Source organism: Garra rufa, chromosome 5 (assembly GCF_049309525.1).
Source record: "Garra rufa chromosome 5, GarRuf1.0, whole genome shotgun sequence".
Taxonomy (NCBI): Eukaryota; Metazoa; Chordata; class Actinopteri; order Cypriniformes; family Cyprinidae; genus Garra; species Garra rufa.
In genome coordinates, this window is record NC_133365.1 from 6,829,759 (window position 1) to 6,851,774 (window position 22,016).

The 22,016-nt window shown below is 35.8% G+C and overlaps 1 protein-coding gene across 1 annotated transcript in view; it reads left to right on the top strand.

The window, feature by feature from the left end:
• cngk (cyclic nucleotide-gated potassium channel) overlaps positions 1–22,015 on the top strand; it is a 28,578-nt gene extending 6,563 nt beyond the window's left edge. The window contains exons 8-39 of the mRNA XM_073839461.1: positions 273–419; positions 515–577; positions 1,069–1,183; positions 1,265–1,401; positions 1,503–1,568; positions 1,650–1,785; positions 2,251–2,358; positions 2,636–2,808; positions 2,954–3,096; positions 3,207–3,316; positions 3,758–3,890; positions 4,004–4,120; positions 4,240–4,339; positions 5,356–5,502; positions 5,702–5,764; positions 9,037–9,158; positions 11,367–12,019; positions 12,147–12,250; positions 12,615–12,758; positions 15,046–15,207; positions 15,294–15,377; positions 15,492–15,641; positions 15,867–16,000; positions 16,279–16,472; positions 16,834–17,078; positions 17,986–18,057; positions 18,187–18,458; positions 18,538–18,659; positions 19,187–19,413; positions 19,520–19,677; positions 21,275–21,378; positions 21,466–22,015. Of these exons, the coding sequence (XP_073695562.1) occupies positions 273–419; positions 515–577; positions 1,069–1,183; positions 1,265–1,401; positions 1,503–1,568; positions 1,650–1,785; positions 2,251–2,358; positions 2,636–2,808; positions 2,954–3,096; positions 3,207–3,316; positions 3,758–3,890; positions 4,004–4,120; positions 4,240–4,339; positions 5,356–5,502; positions 5,702–5,764; positions 9,037–9,158; positions 11,367–12,019; positions 12,147–12,250; positions 12,615–12,758; positions 15,046–15,207; positions 15,294–15,377; positions 15,492–15,641; positions 15,867–16,000; positions 16,279–16,472; positions 16,834–17,078; positions 17,986–18,057; positions 18,187–18,458; positions 18,538–18,659; positions 19,187–19,413; positions 19,520–19,677; positions 21,275–21,378; positions 21,466–21,749 (4,989 nt within the window). The 3' untranslated portion in view covers positions 21,750–22,015. The remainder of the gene's footprint in view (positions 1–272; positions 420–514; positions 578–1,068; positions 1,184–1,264; positions 1,402–1,502; positions 1,569–1,649; positions 1,786–2,250; positions 2,359–2,635; positions 2,809–2,953; positions 3,097–3,206; positions 3,317–3,757; positions 3,891–4,003; positions 4,121–4,239; positions 4,340–5,355; positions 5,503–5,701; positions 5,765–9,036; positions 9,159–11,366; positions 12,020–12,146; positions 12,251–12,614; positions 12,759–15,045; positions 15,208–15,293; positions 15,378–15,491; positions 15,642–15,866; positions 16,001–16,278; positions 16,473–16,833; positions 17,079–17,985; positions 18,058–18,186; positions 18,459–18,537; positions 18,660–19,186; positions 19,414–19,519; positions 19,678–21,274; positions 21,379–21,465) is intronic.
• Position 22,016: the final 1 nt, after the last annotated feature.

Here is a 22,016-nt window from a genome sequence, read left to right on the forward strand (position 1 = left end):
ACTTAGGGTGTACTTACTTTTGATGCCAGCTTTTTTGACAATAATGAGTTATTTTCAGAGGACAGTAAATCTATACTGCTATACTAGCTACACGTTGACTACTCTAAAATATATCCAAGTTTCATTTTTTATAGTATTGTCCCTTGAGAAGATATACTAAAATGTTTACTGAAATGTTTTTTTGCTTTTATAAAGTATTAATAATAATGTTTTTTATTAACTGCTCATAAGATTAAAAAGACGTTAAATGAAGTGGATGTCTATCGTTCTAGGCAAAGTTGTTCAGAAAAACAGAAGATGGCTTTAAAAGGGCTTTGGTGCTGAAATTAAAAACCTGCACATACAGCCCTGGACAAGTTCTGGTTAACACTGGAGAAATTCGTCAAAATATGTATTACATTAAGCAAGGACTTGTTCAGGTATGCCTAAATATTAAGCTTTGAGGTCAACTGAGGACAATGACTTTAGTGTGTCTGTGCAAGGTTTTTTGAACATCATTTGCTCTAATTGTCAGGTTCTTGGTAATAATCCTGAGACTGAAATTGCAAAACTGGAACCTGGCTCATTGTTTGGAGAGGTTTGACACTCAGACCCTTGTTCTCAGTATCACACATCTACAGGGATTGGACAAAAAATGCACTTTTAGTTTTCGATCACATATCTTCTTTGCTGTTGAAGTGCACACTAGAGATTATAGAGTTGAATAATAAATTAAAACTAGTCTAATCACATAATTGTTTTTCACTGTAGTCTACAAATATTATATGAACCCCTATAATAATGGGTGCTCACATTATTTTGTCCAACCCCTTGTATGTGTTATTTACTAAAATATAATGAAATTAATTTATAGTAAAATATACTTAATTGTTATATACTAAAATGTTTTAGTCTGAAATGCTTTTCATACTGCAAATGTATAATTTGAACAATAATAGTCTCTTTTTAAGTGATGACAAAATAAATTAAAGTAATGGTAGATGTAGTGTTGGATTTGTGGCTTTGATTTAATAAATGCTATTTTTGTTGTTTATTTTGTTTATTTCTCATTTTGTTGTTTGTTTTAAGGTCCATTTGCTGTATGAAATCCCTAGAAATGTCACAATGTGTGCGTTAACAGAATGTGAAATTGTCATTTTGGAACGCAAGAATTTGCTTTTACTCTTTGCTGACTACCCTGATGGTAATAACATTTTGTAATGCTTTGAGATTTATGATGTTTTGTTTACAGCACACTAATGACGTTTCGTATCTTTATCTAAAGCTGCTGTTGAGATTGCCAGAGCTGCTAAGAAACGTCTTAAAAATTTCAGGAATCCCCTACAAGAAGCATGTGCATATGGAGTTGCCTCTGTCCCACAAAATGCTGTATTTGAAACGGACCAGATCATCAACCTTAAAGTCAGTGACAGAGTGATTTAGCTATTTTTGAAATAGCCAAATCAGTGTTTTCTAATAGTTGTACAGATGTACTAAGTTTGACTACAAAACTTTTGTTGTAGACAAAGGATCAGAGGATTTTTGGAGCATCCTTGGAATATGATTTATACCAGCCCTGTGATTTGAATGTGAGTATTGTGAATGTATGTATGAATGTAAATTGAATTGTTATGCCCTTTATTATTTACTTGCCATGTCTCTTTCTCTAGTCTTTTTGGAAGGGAACTTTCCATCCTGAATGTGTTTTTATAAAAGTCTGGAGGTTCTTTTTCTTCTGGTGCATAACTGTTTCAGTTTTCCTGGAGCTATGGGTGTTTTTCTTCACCAGCAATGTGGAATCAAAAGGTATGTTTCTGTTTGATTTAAAGCACTGGTCTTAAACTCAATTCCCGGAGGGCCACAGCTCTGTACAGTTAAGCTCCAATCCTAATCAAACACACCTGATCCAGCTAATCGAGGTCTTCAGGATTACTAGAAACTTCCAAGCAGGTGTGAGTTGGAGCTGGTTGGAGCTAAACTCTGCAGAGCTGCGGCCCTCCAGGAATTGAGATTGAGACCTCTGATGTAAAGCATTGATTTTTGATTGAGAGGTTAACAGTATTACATGTGCTCATTTTACTTTGAGAAAAAATCATAAAACATTATTTACAACAAAAATAGAAATGTAGAACAAGCCTCAGCTTCATTATATATGGTAAATTCAAAATAGTTGAATAAATATTCTAGTACATTAAATCTAGTACAGTCAAGACTTGTGCTTAGGCTTTTTAAGGTTTTGCCTAACATGATTTTTTGTCTTTGCCTGTTAAGGGCTTTTCAGTGAAGACTCGGTTGTCTTTTACCTTAATTGCCTGATTTACATTGCTGCTGCATTTGACATACTAGTGAATCTTCGCACTGGATTGCTTACAAAAAGTGGTAGGTCAATGTTTAATGTACATGTTTATTTTCAGAATTAAGGCACATGTAATATATCTTGGTAAACTGTTTAATTTAGCAATTGTTAAATATTGGCAACTCTGACTTAGCTGCACTCACTCTGTGCCAGTGGAGGAGTTTAGTAAATGCTTCTCAATTATTTTATCAGTATTATACTGGAAAACTAAATAGGAAAATTGTACCATACTACACTAATTAGCTGCAATGCTATTATTTAATGCCTGAAACTTCCTTTATCTTTCTTGTTGTTTTCCAGGACAAGTAAGCGATTTAGCAGCAATATTTCAAGTCTATCGTAAGTCTTGGAACTTGTATTATGATGTCCTGGCAGCTTTACCCTTGGATTTGATTGTTTCTGCTTACGGCGGTGCTGAACATTGGACCATTTCAGGCCTAGTCAGGCTAAACAGACTCATTTGGATTCGCAGGGTATGTTAGATATTTTTCGATATAGATTTTTTTTTTTCCACAACCTTTGTGGTTGGGAGGGGAGAACAAGTGTTTGGATTATTTGTGGTTCAGTTATGTAGTTGAGTTGATATCCTGATACACAGCGGTTGTTTTCTGGTATTAGATTTATCAGTATTTCTGCCAAAAAGAAAGTGACATCCATAAGAACCTATTTGAAGAAAGGACAACAAAATGCCTCTTCCTCTTGATTTTCACTGTTCATGTTTGTGCTGGCTTATTGTACCTGCCTGCCTGCCATGAAGAAAGGTAAGTGTAACTTATTAGAGTGCTGGCCTGTACATCAGAGAAGACATTACCAATATTTATAGAATTTTATAGACATTTACTTTGATTCAATATTTTTATTTACTTTTAAGATGTCAGGAGGAATCATGGGCATGGAATACAGGGCTTAAATCAACTCAGTCCTATTTTGAACATTATATGACTGCAGTATTTTGGACAATTACAACTATGACAAGTGTTGGTAAGTACCACATATGTTTGTGTCTGTGTGCACATTTTTGGGCCATTCTACTGAATTTTGAAACATACAAAAAGACAAATAGAGTGAGTTTTCATCTATTGCAAATGCAATAGCAAATGCAAATGTTTTACAATAAATACACAGTTATAATTCATTGTTCTACAGATGTGTGTTAGTATGTGGGTAACGTTTTCTCTACAGTGGATACTTCTCTTGTATTGTCATCTGACAGTCAAAATTTGCTTCTCTTTATTTTTAGAAATGTGTCTGTACTGTCTAGGTTTATAGTAATGGATCCATAATAATAACTAAAAATATATGAACTAGTAACAATTTTTCTAGATTTTCTAGGAACAAAACTCTTGAACTTGCGATGACTGACACCGTTGTAACCGTCTTATCGCCAAATCAAATGGTGCTTACATGTGTTTACATTAACAGGATATGGAGACATTATACCTGGCTCTTTGATTGAACAATGTATGGCAGCAGTTGTTGGTATTATTGCCTTGCTGGTTTTTAACTATATTATTAGCCAGCTTTCTGCCACACTATCTGGTAAAAATGCTAAGAGGTACATATTTTTGATTTACACATACGAAATTTAATCTGATTAAAGAAGGCCATGTATTCTTATGTATGTGGGGAAAATGTATGCACATATTAATGCTCTTTTTTTCTGCTTAGGGTGGCTTTCCAGAATCTTTTTTCAGAAATGCGTCACTTCATGAAGCAACATGACTTAAAAAATTTTCTGCAGAACAGAGTCATGAATTATATGACTCTCATGTGGTCCAAATATCAGTATGTTATTTTGTCATTTTACCTGCAATATTTATAAGTCTGTGTATCATTGGTTATGGCTAAGGTGATATTTAGCTAAATATTTAGCTTTATTTTTTTATTTATTTATTTTTTTTCAGAGGTGAAGCTTTTCCAGGAGGACCGTTTATAATGCACAACTTGCCAGTTGAACTGAAACAGAATGTCCTCATGGCAGAGAGAGGGGAGGTTTTGTCACAGGTCAGTGTTTTTCGATCTCAAAAGGTATGTGTGAAAAGTGGCATTTGTGTGTGTTTATTGTAGTTATTACACCTGTCATACTCTGTAGTTAAAATGCATTGAGCCAGATGTATGCCAAAAACAAAACCGTCTTTTGACATTAAAAATACCGTCAGGATTTACAATAGACAATATTAGTGATGAAAGGAAATTTATTGGAGGAGATTAGGCATAAATTATAAACCATGTGTGTTTTACTAAGGATTGTTTTACTAAGGTATTTATATGGCACCATTAACACACAATCAAGGCATGTCTAACCTATGTTGCCATTGACATGATCTGGATGTCAAATCTGTGGAATGTTAAGAGTAGTGAAGAGGACTCCTAAGTCACTAAGACCAAAACACAAACCATCCTCCCTGCTGAAAAAAAAATACAAAACATCACAGAAATTCTAACGGTTTCCACTACAAATACAATTACAAACATTACAAAGCATCAACTTTTAACCATTAAAACCATAAAAGAATGGTTTCCTATATTGTGTTTTGGGGCATTAAAGATTTAGTGGTTTTAATAAGCCACCAATAGCTGACCAATTACCAGTAGAGACCTACAGGCACCATTACAGTTACCATTAAAACCAAAACAATTCCCATTATACCCAGTAAAACCATTACAAATTATTTGATGGTTTTTATTGTTTTATTACTCTGACAGATTTGGTCACATAAAATATTTTAAGTCTGACCGACCTAATGACTGTTTACAATCATTAAACCAGAACGAAGCTCTTAGTTTAAGCTTTCTCTCTATTCCTTATTAAAAGTTTGTCTCAGCAGCTTAAAAACTCTTAGCTAAACAATTTTACTGCTATTTAGGAGAACTCTTATTGGTAATTTAAAATGTTTTGTGAACACAGGCCCTGGAATGATGAGAGGCAAAATTCATTTTACACATTTGTCAAAGAATATTATGATGATAAGCGCTGGTTAAAAATGAGCTAAAATGTTCCATTGTTTCCCTCTTTGCAGATTCCTTACTTTGCAGAAGCTGGGCAGTCTTTCATACGAGACCTTGCTTTAACTTCGGTTATGTACTTCTTTCCTAAAGGCGAAATCATTCAGTACAGTAAAACTATCACAAGAGAGCTCTTTTGTATTCGGAGGGGAGCATGTGAGGTCAGCATTGAAAGTATATTTCTTGATAAATGTTTAAACATAAAGAAAAACTAAACCTGGGGGTTGGCAAGTTATACAGTTCAGGACACATTAGTAAGCATTTGTGGAAAATAGGTTATAGCTTTAAACTTGATTCTTTTAATCACTGTTTAATAACTGAACATTTTATTTATTAATTTATCTTTTGAATGTTTTATAGATTTTGAATGATGACCTTTCAGAAGTTGTTGGTCATTATCAGAAGGGAATGCATTTTGGAGAGGTAACATTTGAATATATTGTTCCCTTTAATATTAATCATTTTGACACTGCATCAGTGGCTGATGCTATAGGAGCTCTGAAACCTTGAGAAAATCATGCCAGTTTATTGGCAAATGGCACTCTGAGGTGTCACATTGTTCAGATTTTCATGACCTGTCCAAATACCAATCTTTCCTACTTAAAGGGATATTTCACCTGAAATTGAAAATTCTGTCATCATTCACTCACCCTCAAGTTGTCCCAAACCTGTATGAATTCAAACCTGTGTAAAGATATTTTGAAGAATGTTAGTAACCAAACTGTTGCTGGTCCCGATTGATTTCATTTTATGAAAAAAAAAAAATGAAATGGAAAAATACTATGGAAGTCAATGGCAACCAACAAGTGTTTGGGTACCAACATTCTTAAAAAAATATTTGATCCCCTGCTGATTTTGTACGTTTGCCCACTGACAAAGAAATCATCAGTCTATAATTTTAATGGATGGTTTAGTTGAGCAGTGAGAGACAGAATAACAAAAAAAAATTCAAAAAGTTATAGATTGATTTGCATTTTAATGAGTGAAATAAGTATTTGATCCCCTATCAATCAGCAAGATTTCTGAATGAGCTACAAGACCATCGCCAAGCAGCTTGGTGAGAAGGTGACAACAGTTGGTGCGATTATTCGCAAATGGAAGAAACACAAAATAACTGTTAATCTCCCTCGGTCTGGGGCTCCATGCAAGATCTCACCTCGTGGAGTTTCAATGATCATGAGAACGGTGTGGAATCAGCCCAGAACTACACGGGAGGATCTTGTCAATGATCTCAAGGCAGCTGGGACCATAGTCACCAAGAAAACAATTGTTAACACACTACGCCATAAGGACTGAAATCCTGCAGTGCCCGCAAGGTCCCCCTGCTCAAGAAAGCACATGTACAGGCCTGTCTGAAGTTTGCCGACGAACATCTGAATGATTCAGAGGAGAACTATGTACAAGTTTTGTAGTCAGATGAGACCAAAATCAAGCACTTTGGCATCAACTCAACTCGCCGTGTTTGGAGGAGGAGGATTGCTGCCTATGATCCCAAGAACACCATCCCCACCGTCAAAAATGGAGGTAGAAACATTATGCTTTGGGGGTGTTTTTCTGCTAAGGAGACAGGACAACTGCACCACATCAAAGGGATGATGGACAGGGCCATGTACCGTCAAATCTTGGGTGAGAACCTCCTTCCTTTATTGAAAATGTGTTGTGGAGGCAACAAAGGAATGGCTCAAAAAAAAAGCACATTAAGGTCCTAGAGTGGCCTAGCCAGTCTACAGACCATAATCCCATAGAAAATCTGTTGAGGGAGCTGAAGGTTTGAGTTGCCAAACGTCAGCCTTGAAACCTTAAAGTGCCCCTATTATGCCATTTTAAAGGTAGTTAATATTGTTGTATTAGTCTCTTAAAACAGGTTTACATGTATGCAAGTTCAAAAAACACTTTAGTTTTCTCCAAAATTAGATTTAATTTTACCCCGTTTCTAAATGATTCGTAAACGACTTGTGTGAAGCAGTTCGAAGAAACAGTCTCTCTAAACCCCTCCTTTCCGTGTGCCCTCACTGCTGTGATTGGTCAGATGGCGCAGTCCTTTTGGATTGGTCTACCGCTACAGCGCAAAAACGAAACGGCCATTGCCATAACTGAATGACAGCTGCGGAGAACTGTCAATACATAGAAAAGATAGCCTCGATTTTACCCTATCAATTCGAGCCGGAGTCTGACGATGAAACGGTTGAAGTGGCACATAGACAAGAAACTGTTTCGTAAGCACGACTGGAGCAGGACGTTTCTCAGTGGGTGTCATATGTTACCTGTTAAAAGTGCTTGCAATTTGCTTTTGTAAGCGAACCGGGCACACCTCTACGTTGTGAACTTCAACATTGTATAATCCATAACACTGCGTTAAGCCATCGTTTATCATTATCATTACTTAAACTAATAAGGCAGACAGACAGTCAAGCTGCATCAATCACAATTTTTAGACTACATTGCACTCCCAGCTGAACAACAGAACTACAGAAACGCAAGTTAGCCGGTTACCAAGACATGAGCGGGGTTGTTACACACCATAACGTACACAAATACGTATGTTGAACGATCGCTAGAAAATACAATCATCAATTATTAATCATACTTACAGGTAGAAGTTCAGAGGAGCAAGCCGGTCCAAATAAACTGGGCACTGATCCATTTTTTAAAACCAAGCGTTTGGTGAATCCCGCGTTGTAACGTTACTCCCCAAGATTGGAAAAGCAGTCATCAGTAAAATGGCGCGAACACAACACAAGATTGGAATTGTACTGCTGAGGTGTTGTTGAAAAAATTAATGTTAACCACTCATTCTTTGTAGATTACTCTTTCGGAGGGGCATATAAAACAAATTTACTCTCACAGCGCAGGATACAGCGTCTTCTTGACATGATGTAATCCACGTGAAAATTGTACTGTTTGTGGGCAGGCAAGTTGTTCGCGACATAGAACGCGGGCGGACATTACCCAAATGTGTAGTTCGTGACGTGTGGCAGTAACAGAAAAAGATTCGAATTGCTGACGACTCGTTTAGGCGAATGTGAGCCGACTCTTTTTTTTTTGATAGACAAAAACTTCATTTGTCGTGCACTGTCAGCGTCACAACTTTGCAGATAGTTTATGTTCACATACAGCTACATGACACACTACATGAAATATCATATTTGAAAATGCATAATAGGGGCACTTTAAAGACTTGGTGAGGATCTGCAAAGAGGAGTGGGACAAAATCTCTCCTGAGATGTGTGTAAACCTGGTGCCCAACTATAAGATACATCTGACCTGTGATTGCCAACAAGGGTTTTGCCACCAAGTGCTGTCATGTTTTGCGAAGGGGTCAAATACTTTTTTTTGGTTGTTGTTATTCTGTCTCTCACTGTTCGAATAAACCTACCATTAAAATTACAGACTGATCATTTCTTTGTCAGTGGGCCAAAGTACAAAATCATTTTTCCCTCACTGTATCTCCTTTTGTAGTCAACGGAAGAAAGAAATTCTTACAGGTTTGGAACAATATGTGGGTGAGTATATGATGACATTTTCATTTTTTTCCCTTTAACATCAGTATTTTTTTTTTTTATATCACTGTTTAATCGCAGGGTGCTTCAGAGCTCCTAAGCGGAGTTCAAATAGTGTCTTGGTATTAACCCACATACCAGAGTTTTATGTTTTAAATGAATCAGCTTTTCTTTGTTTTTTGTTTTTTTCTGCAGGCAGGTTTTTTGTTTGGAAAACAAGCCACATTGACAGTACGTGCTGTGACATGCTGTGAAATTATAGTTATTGATTTTGACAAGATCAGAGTAGTTCTTGAGAAATATCCCATGCTTAAAAGGTATGTTTTATGAACTAAAAAACAAATTGCAAATGTTGAGAGTAAAATGTCTGTGATATTAAAGAACATTATATGAGAAAACTGTCAATCCTTTTAGGCAAATTGAAGAATTCCAATCAGATCAAAAATGCTACACGACATTGGTGGAGACTGCAGAGATATTACTGAAAAGGCAATCCCAAGTCCTAGAAACTGATGTTGCACAGAGACAAAAAGTTACATTGAAATTTAAAGACCGTAGATTTTGCAAAAAGACAAAATGCTGTGAGTATTTTGAGAAACATAACTCTATACAGATTATCTCAGCACCTACCTCTCATTAAGAATCAGTGAATCTGACTATGTGAACAAGAATCAGAAATGCACTAACAATACATGACACATATATTAATTTGCTTATAAATATATTGTAGGCAGGGCTGTGCAATTAATGAAAATTCAGTTTCGTTTTCAGCTTCAAACGATCATGAAAATACAGTAATCAAGATGAAACGATCATTGCACCCCATTCCGCCCCCTTTCCTTTCTCTTTTCCATAAAAGCCAATCAGCAAAATCACGTAACTTGAGTTTCATAAAATGGGACGTGCTTGATTTATTAATGCTTCTTTGATGTTGTGTTTTTAAAAATGAAAGAAATATTATTATATTGCACTGTTCTGTGTATGCGCTCAGAGGCGGAGCAGAACACGGACTTGTAACGTTATCTTTTAGCTCAAAGTGCAGCCTAAACCATCGAATATGTCAGTTATGTCTTAAAATGATCATAAACAGTTGAGAATGAAAATACGTGTTTAACAGTATACTGGATCTGTGTGGCTCTTAAAGCGGCAACAAATAATATTCCTTCTGCCTTCTCTGTAAAAATACAAAGAGAAAAATCACTCACTGCTCTTAAATGAAGGACTTTTTTTAGTTTTAATAAGAAACAAAGCATGTTTAATTTTTACAGTGAAGATGCTGTTTTATTTTACATTCAAATACATTCAATTTTGGTAGTTAGGCTACCTTAGACTTGCATAAAAGTATTCAATATTTTTTTGTTCGTTGTATCGCTATCTTTGGATTAATCACTTATATAAAGTTTTGGACCCAGTCATAATCGTTTTAAATAATCGCGATTACAATATTGACCAAAATAATCATGATTATAATTTTTGCCATAATCGAGCAGCCCTAATAGTAGGTGTTTTTTTATTTAAAGAAATCATATTAATTCAGATGTATAATGACTGATTAACTACATAATTAATTCATAGGCCAAGAATGGCAAGATATTTACAATGCTGTTACAATGCACTAACAATGTTTTTTTAATTGTCTGATCATAGTCAATATAGGGCCGTGATTTTTAATTTCATGCACTTAAAACAGCCAGGTTTTATTTATTTATTTTTTAGACTGACTAATATCTGTTGTGATTTTGGTGAATAAAGGCTGTAAGGATTGCGACCTATTAATCAAATATAAATATCTTTCCAGATGTGGCTGAATTTGGAACCATTCCAATGTATGCTGGATCAGAGGAAGAAGCTGTTCCAATGAGACAATCATTGAAACGACAGAGACCGAAGTAAGAAGAAATTAGTTTTAATGATCTAAAATTTTATACATGTACAACGAGCTCTATAATAATGGGAGTTCACATTTTTTGCCCAACCTCTGTATAGGCCTACTGTATGTAATTTAATTTGACATTTAAAGGACTTCAAGAAAAGAAGCATTTATAGGGAAGAAGGAAAAAGAAATGGCTAGAATTACATAACATGTCAAATATTAAATTACACTCTTCGACCTGTTATAATCGAATCCCCTTAGGCTAGAGGTTTAAAACAGAGGTAAATAAACTATAGGCAATAGTTCACAAAAAAATGAAAGTTTTGTCATGAGTGAATAAGTTATGTGGGTATACTATTTCTTTTAGTATGCATTCTTGTTTTTGTTTCCGTAGGAATGTAATGGGGCAAATTACATATTTTTTCTGGTCGTGGTGCCTGTCACCTTTCCTAATGAGGTAAAGGCAGTGCTACTGTGGTGTTTTAATTCGTAAACGTTATAAATGATAAAATTTGATTGTTTCGTTGAATTGAAAGCTTTAGCAGATTGAATTCTGAGTGAATTAAGCACCCTTGTTTTTTAAGTATTCCAGTACTTTCTCATTGCCTAATGTGAATGACTTATTTACTCACTTTTTTTTATATTTTTGCAGTAAAGCCTTTTTTCCCAGCAGTGCATTTTATGTAAAATGGGAATTTTTACGGACCCTGTTAGCAGTCGCCAACAGCATCATTACCTCATTTCTTGTTACATTTTTACACTTCAGTTTGGAACTGTGGATTGTTTGTTACATACTTGGATTTTGCTGTTGGGTGGACATTTATCTCCGCATGCATGTTGCTTTCTATGAAGACAATGATCTCAAAGTTGACACCTTGGAAACGGCACGTCATTATTTAAAAACCGGGTTCCTTGTGGATTTCATTACCTGCTTTCCTTGGGAACTTGTGGGTTGGATAATGATTTCACCAATCAGTGAGAATGGATTTTATGCCAACAGTGAAGCATTGCATCTGTATGCATACTTAAGGATTCCACATATTTTTCAGTTATATCGCATTCCCTTGGCGTTTTCATTCTTGCAAGCTGACATTGCCACTGAAAAGCACATCCACACTGTTTTGCAGTTGTTGCTATATTCTGCTCTTTTTGTGCACTTTGCCACTTGCATTGTCTTTGCAAGTGCATGCCCTGCAGCAGACCTTTATGGAAACGTCAGTGATTATTTCATACCAAGCATAAAGCACAACTGTACAATATTGTCCTGGGTGACACACTTGGACAAATCATTTGATGTCGATTTTGGTATGTATTGTTCTTCTGAGCTTTCACCTCTGAATATGTTTTATAATTTTTCACATATCTTAAAAATAAATTTGTGTGGGTTTAAAAAAAATACAAATAAAATAGATGATTTTTGTTTTTTGTTCAGCCACTGTTACTTTCCAGGAGCTGTATTTAATAAGCTTGTACTTTACAACCACAACATTATGTGCTGTTGGATTTGGGGACATCCATCCATCTCTAATTTCAATGGTAAGTATCAAATCAGATTAAATCAAATTTTAGATTAATTTATCTAAAACTTGTCTAGGCTTTTTACTTTATTGTAATTAAAATGAGGGATGGTGAAATGATTCATACTTTATTTAATTTTCCCTTTGATTGTGAGATGAAATAGGGCCATGACATTTTCTTGACAGGTTTTTGCAATATTCTACCTTACAGTAAACTAGATATATACATTATATAGTGTTGTAATTTTTCTTTTAAACTTACAAATGAAAGCCTATTTTACCATAAATTGCATGTTTTTATGTCCTCTGCATGTAGAGACTCATTGCTTGCTTTATGAATCTCCAGCCACTGACTTTTCTTTGTGCATAAACCACATTTTCAGAGAACTGGCATGAGTTTCATCATGATTGCTGCAATGCTGTTTACTGGCTGGTTATCAGGCACCGTTACTGCTATGCTGGCAAACGCAGATGCTATGAGAGCTGCTTATACAGAGAAAACTGAGAGCATGAAACTGTTCTTGAAGGTATTTATTTTCACACAAAATCTGTTTATTAGATATACACAATAAAACAATTTGAAATGCTGAAAAAAATCATCTTAAAGGGTTGCTTAATTTGGACCTGGGTTCTTTGATACCAGAATGAGGTGTTTCACTATGCGGTGACCAATTGTGAAAGCTGTTATGACACCATGTCTGTCTTTGACCAGGCTGCGCCTCACAGATATCTGTCAGGTTTATTCTTTCTTAAAGGGGTCATCGGATGCCCATTATCCACATGTTGATATGATTCTTTAGGGTCTTAATGAGAAGTCTAGAGCATATTTTGGTTAAAATTTCTTAATGGTTGTGTAAAAAACACACTTTTTACCTTGTCAAAATCAGCCCTTTTTAGAGTGTGCTATTCTGTTGCATGTTCCTTTAAGTGCTAATGAGCTCTGCTCGCCCCGCCCCTCTCTCCCATGGGATGATGAGCTGTAATGTTTACTTTAGCCACACTAAAGTATGTTTACTTTTGACCCTGGACCACAAAACCAGTCTTAAGTCGCTGGGGTATGTTTGTAGCAATAGCCAAAAATACATTGCATGGGTCAAAATTATAGATTTTTTTTATGCCAAAAATCATTAGGAAATTAAGTAAAGGTCATGTTCCATGAATATTTTTTGTAAAATTCCTACTGTAAATATATCAAAATGTAATTTTTGATTAGTAATATGCATTGTTAAGAACCTAATTTGGACAACTTTAAAGGTGATTTTCTCAGTATTTTGATTTTTTTCCAACTTCAGATTTCTGATTTTCAAATAGATGTATCTCGGCCAAATATTGTCCTATCCTAACAAACCACATACCAATAGAAAGCTTATTTATTAATTATAATTAATGTATAAATCTCAGTTTTGTAAAATTTAACCTTATGACTGGTTTTGTGGTCCAGGGTTACATATAGCACCGTTGCGCTCCGGGCGTCCCGTGTTCGAATCCCGACTCGAGGACCTTTCCCAATCCCGCCCCCCATCTCTCTCCCACTTCGCTTTCTTGTCATGTCTGATCTGTCCTTTCATAATAAAGGCAAAAATGCCAAAAAAAGAGTGAGTTTTGCATCCGATGACCCCTTTAAATTCCAGATGCGACAATGTCTAATGTTAACATTAATTTGATGTCCAATGACGCTGACGTTGATTATTTGTTGTTTTTGGTTATGTAACCAAAATCCAACATTAAAGGGATAGTTCACCTCAAAATGAAAATTTGCCAATTATTTACTAGGCATCCTAGGTGCATACGATTTCATTCTTTCAGACGAAAGTTATATTAAAAATTGTCCTAGCACTTCCAAGCTTTAGAATGACATCTGTGGGTGTTTCTCTTCCTCAGTCCAATAAAGTGCATCCATCCATAACAAAAAAAAAGCCCCTCACACGGCTCCGGGGGGTGAATAAAGGCCTCCTGTAGTAAATTGATGCTTTTTTGTAGGAAAACTATCCATATTAAAAACATAAGAATCACTTTAATCTATCTTGTGCTCACTGTTGTACACAGAAGCAGCTCTGGGATGTGAAGAAAGGTAAACAAAACACCAGTCACGAATTGAGAAAAATGTTGGAGGATTTTGATATGAACCAACAGGAGATTGGTTTTCCTTTGCTAAAGTAAGAAAACTTTGCTTCCTTTGCTCTTGTAAACAAATGTCGGTTTTCACGAGACTCACAGGCACATGCGCAACGCATACGTCCTATGCCATCCACACAGAGCTGCTTCTGTGTACGACTGTTAGCACAAGTGATTATTATGTTTTGGATATGGATATTTTTCTTACAAAAACGCATTGATTTACTACAGAAGGCCTTTATTCACCCCCCAGAGCTGTGTGAGGCACTTTATATTATGTATGGGTGCACTTTATTGGACTTGTTTTGGACTGATGAAGAGAAAAACCTACCCATTGCCATGATAGAGCTTGGAAATGCTTGGTTAATTCATTTTTAATTTTGAAAGAAGGAAGTCATTTACACCTATGATGCCTGGAGGGTAAGTAAAGACTGGGCTAATTTTCATTTTTAGGTGAACTAACCCTTTAAGTCAACGTCAAATTGATGTCAAAAACTGACGTCAACCCGGTTTTCATTCTCAACCAAAATACAAAATACTGCAGCTGGTCATGCCTATTTCCCATCGTGTATTTATTGTATTGTATTAGTACTGTTTAAACTATTTTTCCAGTTATGGCAATGCCTCATTTTGTTGAATCTCATCTCATGTTACGGTATATATTATATGCACTTATTTTTCTTTTCTTTCTTTTTTAAGAGCCACAAAATAAGTGGGGCTTTATATGACAGTGTAGTCAGATTTTACGTGTTGCGCTGGAAACTCACAAAAGGATTTGACCAGGATAAACTGACTGAGTATTTTCCGTCTTCATTAGTTGGTGATATATCAACAGTTCTTTATGCTGATTTTATAGCACGGGTAAAATAAAATCTTGGCTGTTACTACTTTAAAAATGTTTGTAAAATGGCACCCTAATTATGTATATTCATCATCTCTTGTCCTAGGTGTTTGGTCTTAATAAGCAGAAAACACAAGAATCTGAGAGTTTTTTTTCTTCTACGCCATTTGCCAAAGCAGGGAAACTCAGGGTAATAACATAACACACAGCTGTCATTAATGTTTTTTTTATTTTTTATTAAATATGTTGAAATGGCTGAAAATAATTATCTGTCACTCTCAGACTTACAAGGTGTTGTTTGCAGGGACAGTTTTTTGAAACAATGATAACCAAGGAAGGTCTGGAGGAGTTAGAATCTGATGGATGCTTCATTCGCTTATTAGCCAGAAGAATTTCCCAATCCCTGTTCAGAGCGAATGACCTCATATATAAGAAAAATGACTACGGATCAGAGGTTATTATTACAATTACATTGGAAACTTACTGTGCATCTGAAAACTTTCATTTTATGAATGAAAATTGGAGTGTCCCTATAGGCCTGAATTGGTAGCAGTATGTTAATGTTTTTGTGCAGGGTGCAAATTACACAGAGACACTATGTTCTTGCTTTGTTCATGCATTACAATTTAGAATCAGTCAGAGCTATAGACATCTTCATACAATCACTTTGTTTTCCTAGATGTATTTTATCTACAAGGGAGAAGTGGAGGTTTTATCAAATGATAATACAGCAGTTCTTTTCCAACTCAAAGCTGGACAGTATTTTGGTGAGATGAGTTTGCTGTTGGGAGAACCAAGACCTGCCACAGTAAGGTTAGTACTGCTTTTATTTATGTTTATTTTGTATTTTTTAAAGATGCTTTTGCATTTCCTGAGGGAAAAGTTGTGTGTGATACAAGCTTTTTGTTTTGAGAATCTGCATTGAAGGCACTTTATAAAAATAAAGTTCATTATTACTATATTAAAATCAGCAAATGAAATGCTTGCCTTAAGGAAATGCTACAGACAATGGATGTTATCTAGAAGTGTAATGAAGTATTTTGCAAATATGCTGTGTGAGTAGCTTGTTGATTTTCCCATTTCTTTTTCAGAGCTGCAACAAACTGTGAGTTGTATGTGTTATCGAAGAAGAGCCTTGATGAAGCACTGAAGTATTACCCTAGAATTTACAATCAAATGCAAAGCGCAGCTGAAGAGATGAAATACCAGTTACACAAAGGAGATCTCCAGATAAACACATCTAAAAAGCCTGGCTCTGCAGAAGAGACTTTCATTCGGACTGGATGTGAGTTGTTTGATGTTTAACTGATGCATTTAATTTATGTAAGATCAGGCACACTATGAAAATAATACACACTGTTACCACTCTTTCCCATTTGGCAGTTTATCATAGGGTCTTTATTAATCTGGCAATGTAGAAAACTATTTTGCTGAATAGTAATAACAAAGACCAGAAAGCACCCAGTGGTGATAGATGACTTTTTATGATGATCTCAGATGGCAAAATCATGGCCAAAATCTGTATAGTGTGCTGATTACACACCTTCAAGTTTTACTTGTCTGCCTTATCCATCTGACACCTTTCTCTTGACTGCATTTTCATCTGATGAGCATGATATGTCATATATTGTTTCTGTCTCTTACAGCTGTAAAACTGTTTAGAGAACACATGGCTGGGGAAGAGCACAGAGCTCAACTCCGTACACGTTCTTTGTGCACTAGACTATGTACATCGATCTCATCAGCGCTCATCCAATTCTTCCTGAAGATTTTCAACAACATGAGAAGAGTGCACAACAGAACCATTGACCCTGAGAACAATTTTCGAGTCATCTACCAGTACATATCCTGTCTGCTGATCACCATTTTCTTCTGGGCAATAACATTCATGGTGTGTATGGTATCTCTTGTGCAGTTTAGTCTCTAATTTAGAGGTAATGCATTCAAAAGTGTTCAAAAATGTCTAAATACTTTTTGCTACAACTATTTGGGTCATTGTTTTTCCTGTCGAATCAAAAGGTTTTAGAAGAGCTGCATCACTAATACTACCTTTAATTCTATGTATTAAGTATTAATCAGTGTTGGGGAAAGTTACTTTTAAAAGTAATGCATAAAAAAGGAACTAATTGCGTTACTTAGTTACTTTTTATGGAAAGTAATGCGTTACGTTACTTTTGCGTTACTTTTTAAATCTGGGCAGGGCTTGTTTGTTTTTAATATAAAAAGTTCTATTTTGGGCAAATGTAAAAGCCTTTTCACACCAAAAGCCTCAAGCTTAGAGAAAAAGTAAATTGACCGCAGAAGAACAAATATTAACTCTTCAGCAAAAAAAAAAAAGGAAAACAAATGTTAGATTATCTTAAGTAATTTTTGCTTATTAGTACGGATGAATTGGATCATCGAAGGTCAGCAGCAAAGACATCGGTTAATAAAATGGGATTAAATACATAAAGGATATTTGTATTGTATAACATTTAATTATTGCAGGTTTGCGTTGAATTTCACTGTTTATATTCATTGTGAGGAATACTGTATCTGTTTTTTTAATGACTGAGATTATTTTTTGCATGTTCACATTCTGTAACTAAAGTAACATCTTACAATTTCTCTCAACACGGGGACAGGAGAGCTTTTAATCAATAAATAGGGGGTTAATGCATTACCCCAACACTGGTATTAAGTATAATAATTAAGATGGTTTGCCATGGTTTGTTGGATTTTGTTGTGGTATTGTGAATTGACCGTTTGGCTGTAAATTTTCACGCTCTCGTTTTATCATTCACTCTTTCTCCTTGCAGCCCGCTGTGTTTGATGTTGACTATTATTTATTCATGCTCACAATGGTTGTTGAGTTCCTTCAGATAATTGAGGTGAGCCAAAGATAACTGATTTACTCTACATTCAACTCAAGTTTATTCTCTTATCATAATGCAAACATACTGTAGCTAAGATACCCTAAGAATGTAGGCCTCATGAAACTTCTCCCGCCTTTCTTTCAGATCTTCCTGAAGTTTCGAATTTGCTATTTTGATGACAGTGGAGCCTATATTTCAGAATACAGATTGACGTCCCGTAACTACATGACGAGAAAAGTGGGATTTGTCTTTGATATGGTCTTTTCATTTCCATATGGCCTCATCATTTTTCGCCAGATGAAAGAGGATCCGTCAACATTCCTGCCTATGATTATTTACGTCCGGATTGCACACTTGCCACGCATTATTTCACTATTGCTGTTCATGTGGAAAGAAGAACAGTCATTAACAAACAAGTATGTCTTTTAATTACTTGCATTTTTAAAAATGTATATGTATTTAAAATTGCATTTTATAGTACATTTTTCTTTTCAGTCTTCTGTTGGTTAGGATGATCAAGTACTTTGTACACACCTTCCTCTTTGTCCACTGTACGGCGGTGCTCTTCATTTCATTCGTTGAGAGTCATGGAATAATGTCATGGGTTGCTAAAACAGGTGAGAGAATAAACAAGATCGCTTTAGTCTGATCTTGTACAAGTGGAAAACACTCGTAAAAACTAAATTACGATAAGAAAAACCATGACTAACAATATCAGCAGACATCAGTCAAAAAAGTAAATAAAAAGATGAAAAAAATTGTTTGAGAACTGACTCAACTGATATTGCCCATAGGTTGTCCCTACTTTATTTTTTACTGTCTGTGTCTTGGTGTATTTTATTTAGTTTTAGTGCACTGGAAGCTTAATGAAATATATTAATTCAATATTTTGGCCTCAAAAGGCTTTACATTTTTACTGTAGTGATTCTGACACATGGCACCAACTAAAGAATCTCACCTTGACAGTAAAGAACAATCAAAGAAGACTGACTTGTGTTTAAGGACTCTTGTTTCAAAGTATAACTGGGAAACCTGGAAAAACTGCAAACTGACTCAAGCATCTGCAGGGGGACTGTGTTTTTTGTTTTTCTAACCTACTTTTTACAATCAAAATGTAATATGCCACTTTTTTTTTCTGTTTCAGAGGTCTATGACTTCACTGAAATGTATAGATACGCTACCTACTGGATATTACAGATTTACACAACAACAGGCTATGGTGATATATCGGCATCAAACCTTGGAGAAATGATTGCGTGTGTTGCGATAATGATTCTGTGTAAAGTTCAGGTGATTTATAAAATGGGACTCCTCGTCGCTACACAAACAAACAAGATGACACTGCAGGAAGCCTTTGAGGAAAAACTGCAGGTAATGAAGGACTACAGTGCTACTGTATTTAACGTGTCTAAGACATTGTACAGCATTTGATTTATTATAATGTTTAATTTCTGCAAAACCTCGTTATTTATTCCAGACTATTCAGGAGCACATGATACATGAAAAAATCCCATCTACATTACAAAATCGAGTGACACAGTTCTACAGCTATCAGTGGAACCGCACTAAAGGAACATGCGCTGAGGTTTTGTTCAAAGGCGTCCCCCGCTGTCTGAAAATGGACATTGTGTCAAGGTAAACAAGCACACCTACAGGTATGTGCCAAAAAATTAGAATATCCAGGGAAAGTCCATTTATTTTGATAATTTGTTTCATAAAGTGAAACTTGTATGTTATATTAGTTCACTACACACAAAGTGAAATATTTCAAGCCTTTATTTGTTTCAATTTTAATGATTAAAAACAAATCCAGTATTTCACAAAATTATTTCATGTGACCAATAAAAAAAAGGTCTTAAACACATGTTGGCTCAGTACTTTGTTGGGCCTCCTTTTGCCCTAATTCCAGCATCAAGGATGGCGTGGCATGGTGCCGATCAGCCTTTGACACAGTTGAGGTGTTATGGAGCCCAGGTTGCTTTGATATTGGCCTTCAGCTCGTCTGCATTTCGGGGTCTCTGTTCCCTCATCTTCCTTTTGACAAAACCCCAATAGATTTTCAATGGGGTTTAAATCAGCCGAGTTTGCCGGCCAATCAAGTAGTTAATCCATGGCTATTAAACCAGGTACTGGTAGTTTTGGCTTTGTGGGCAGGTGCCAAATCCTGCTGGAAAATAAAATCATCATCTCCTAAAAGCTTAATTATGCATCAAGCCACTCCTGAACCAAAAACAACGTCAGAAGCGTCTGTGCTGGGCTAAGGAGAAAAATGACTGCTCTGTTGGCCAGTGGTCCCAAGTCCTGTTTTCAGATTAAAGCAAATTTTGCATTTCATTTGGAAATCAAGGTCCCTGGAGGAAGAGTCTGGAGGAAGACCGGAGAGGCACAAAAGTCCAGTGTGAAGTTTCCACAGTCAGTGATGGTTTGGGGAGCATGTCATCTGCTGGTGTGGGTCCACTGACTGTGGACTTGATAAAAAACAACGCAGCTGTCTACCAGGGAATTTTAGACCACTTCATGCTTTCTGTTGCCAACAAGCTTTTACAGCAGGATTTGGCACCTGCCCACAAAGCCAAAACTACCAGTACCTGGTTTAATAGCCATGGAATAACTGTACTTGATTGGCCGGCAAACTCGGCTGATTTAAACCCCATGCATTGAAAATCTATGGGGTATTGTCAAAAGGAAGATGAGGGAACAGAGACCCCGAAATGCAGACGAGCTGAAGGCCAATATCAAAGCAACTTGGGCTCCATAACACCTCAACTGTGTCAAAGGCTGATCGCCGCCTTGATGCTGGAATTAGTGCAAAAGGAGGCCCAACAAAGTACTAAGGACATAATACAGTACATTAACACACTTTTCTGAAGGCCAACATGTGTTTAAGATCTGTTTTTTATTGGTCATATGGAAATATTCTAATTTTGTGAAATACTGGATTTGGGTTTTTTGTCTTTAATCCACAATCATCAAAATTGAAAAAAAGGCTTGAAATATTTCACTTTGTGTGTAGTGAACTAATATAACATACAAGTTGAATTATTTGAAACAAATGATCAAAATAAATGGACTTTCCCTCGGTATTGTAATTTTTTTAGTCATACCTGTACTTTGATAGACAAAGGATGAATCAAAACTATTGTCTGTGGTAATTAACATCACTATGATTCAAATAACAGTGGTGCACATTACATCTTAAGCACACATTGACACTATTTTGCATTTGTTTTAGAATCTGCATGCAGCATTTAAAGATGCATCATTTATTCTCCCACCTAAGAGAGCCTGTCATGAGAGAACTTTCCACCAGAATTCTCTTCCGCTGTTTCCCTGTTGGTAAGCATTTGTTAAATCTCTGATCAGCCCCAAACTTATTGAAGAGCTATGATCAAATTTTGATCTACTGTTTTTTTTTTTTTTTAGGAGAATTTATTTACAGAAAGGGAGACATTGCCACCGAAATGTACTTGATATTAATCGGCAAGGTTAATTTGTGCCTCGACACAAGAGGTAAAAACGTCTTCCAGCGTCTCTCAGCCGGAGCAGCTTTTGGTGATCACTTTTTACGGGAACATAAACACCGGGACACTGCCATAGCCGCAAACTACGTTGATATCGCCATACTCTCTAAAGTCGCCTTGGAAGATGTGGCTCTCTTGTGTCCATCTGTTGCCAGACTGCTAGAGAAAGCTTCTGAAATGCCATAGCTGTAGCACACTTCTTTATTGTGACTGGTAGTAGTTCAGCGGTGTGGCGTTTTTAAGATTTGATAGAAAATTCCTGATAGAAAATATTTTGTTCATTTGCGATATTCTAGACGAGTTAGACTTTTAGGAGTTTATTTTTTATATTTATTGTACTAGAAAGTACTAGTATTTGTAGTGTAATTTTAAATAGTTGTATTTGGTTAATGAATACAGAATCTACTAAATGAAATTTGGGGATGTTGTTATGTTTTTGTAATGCATGAGAAA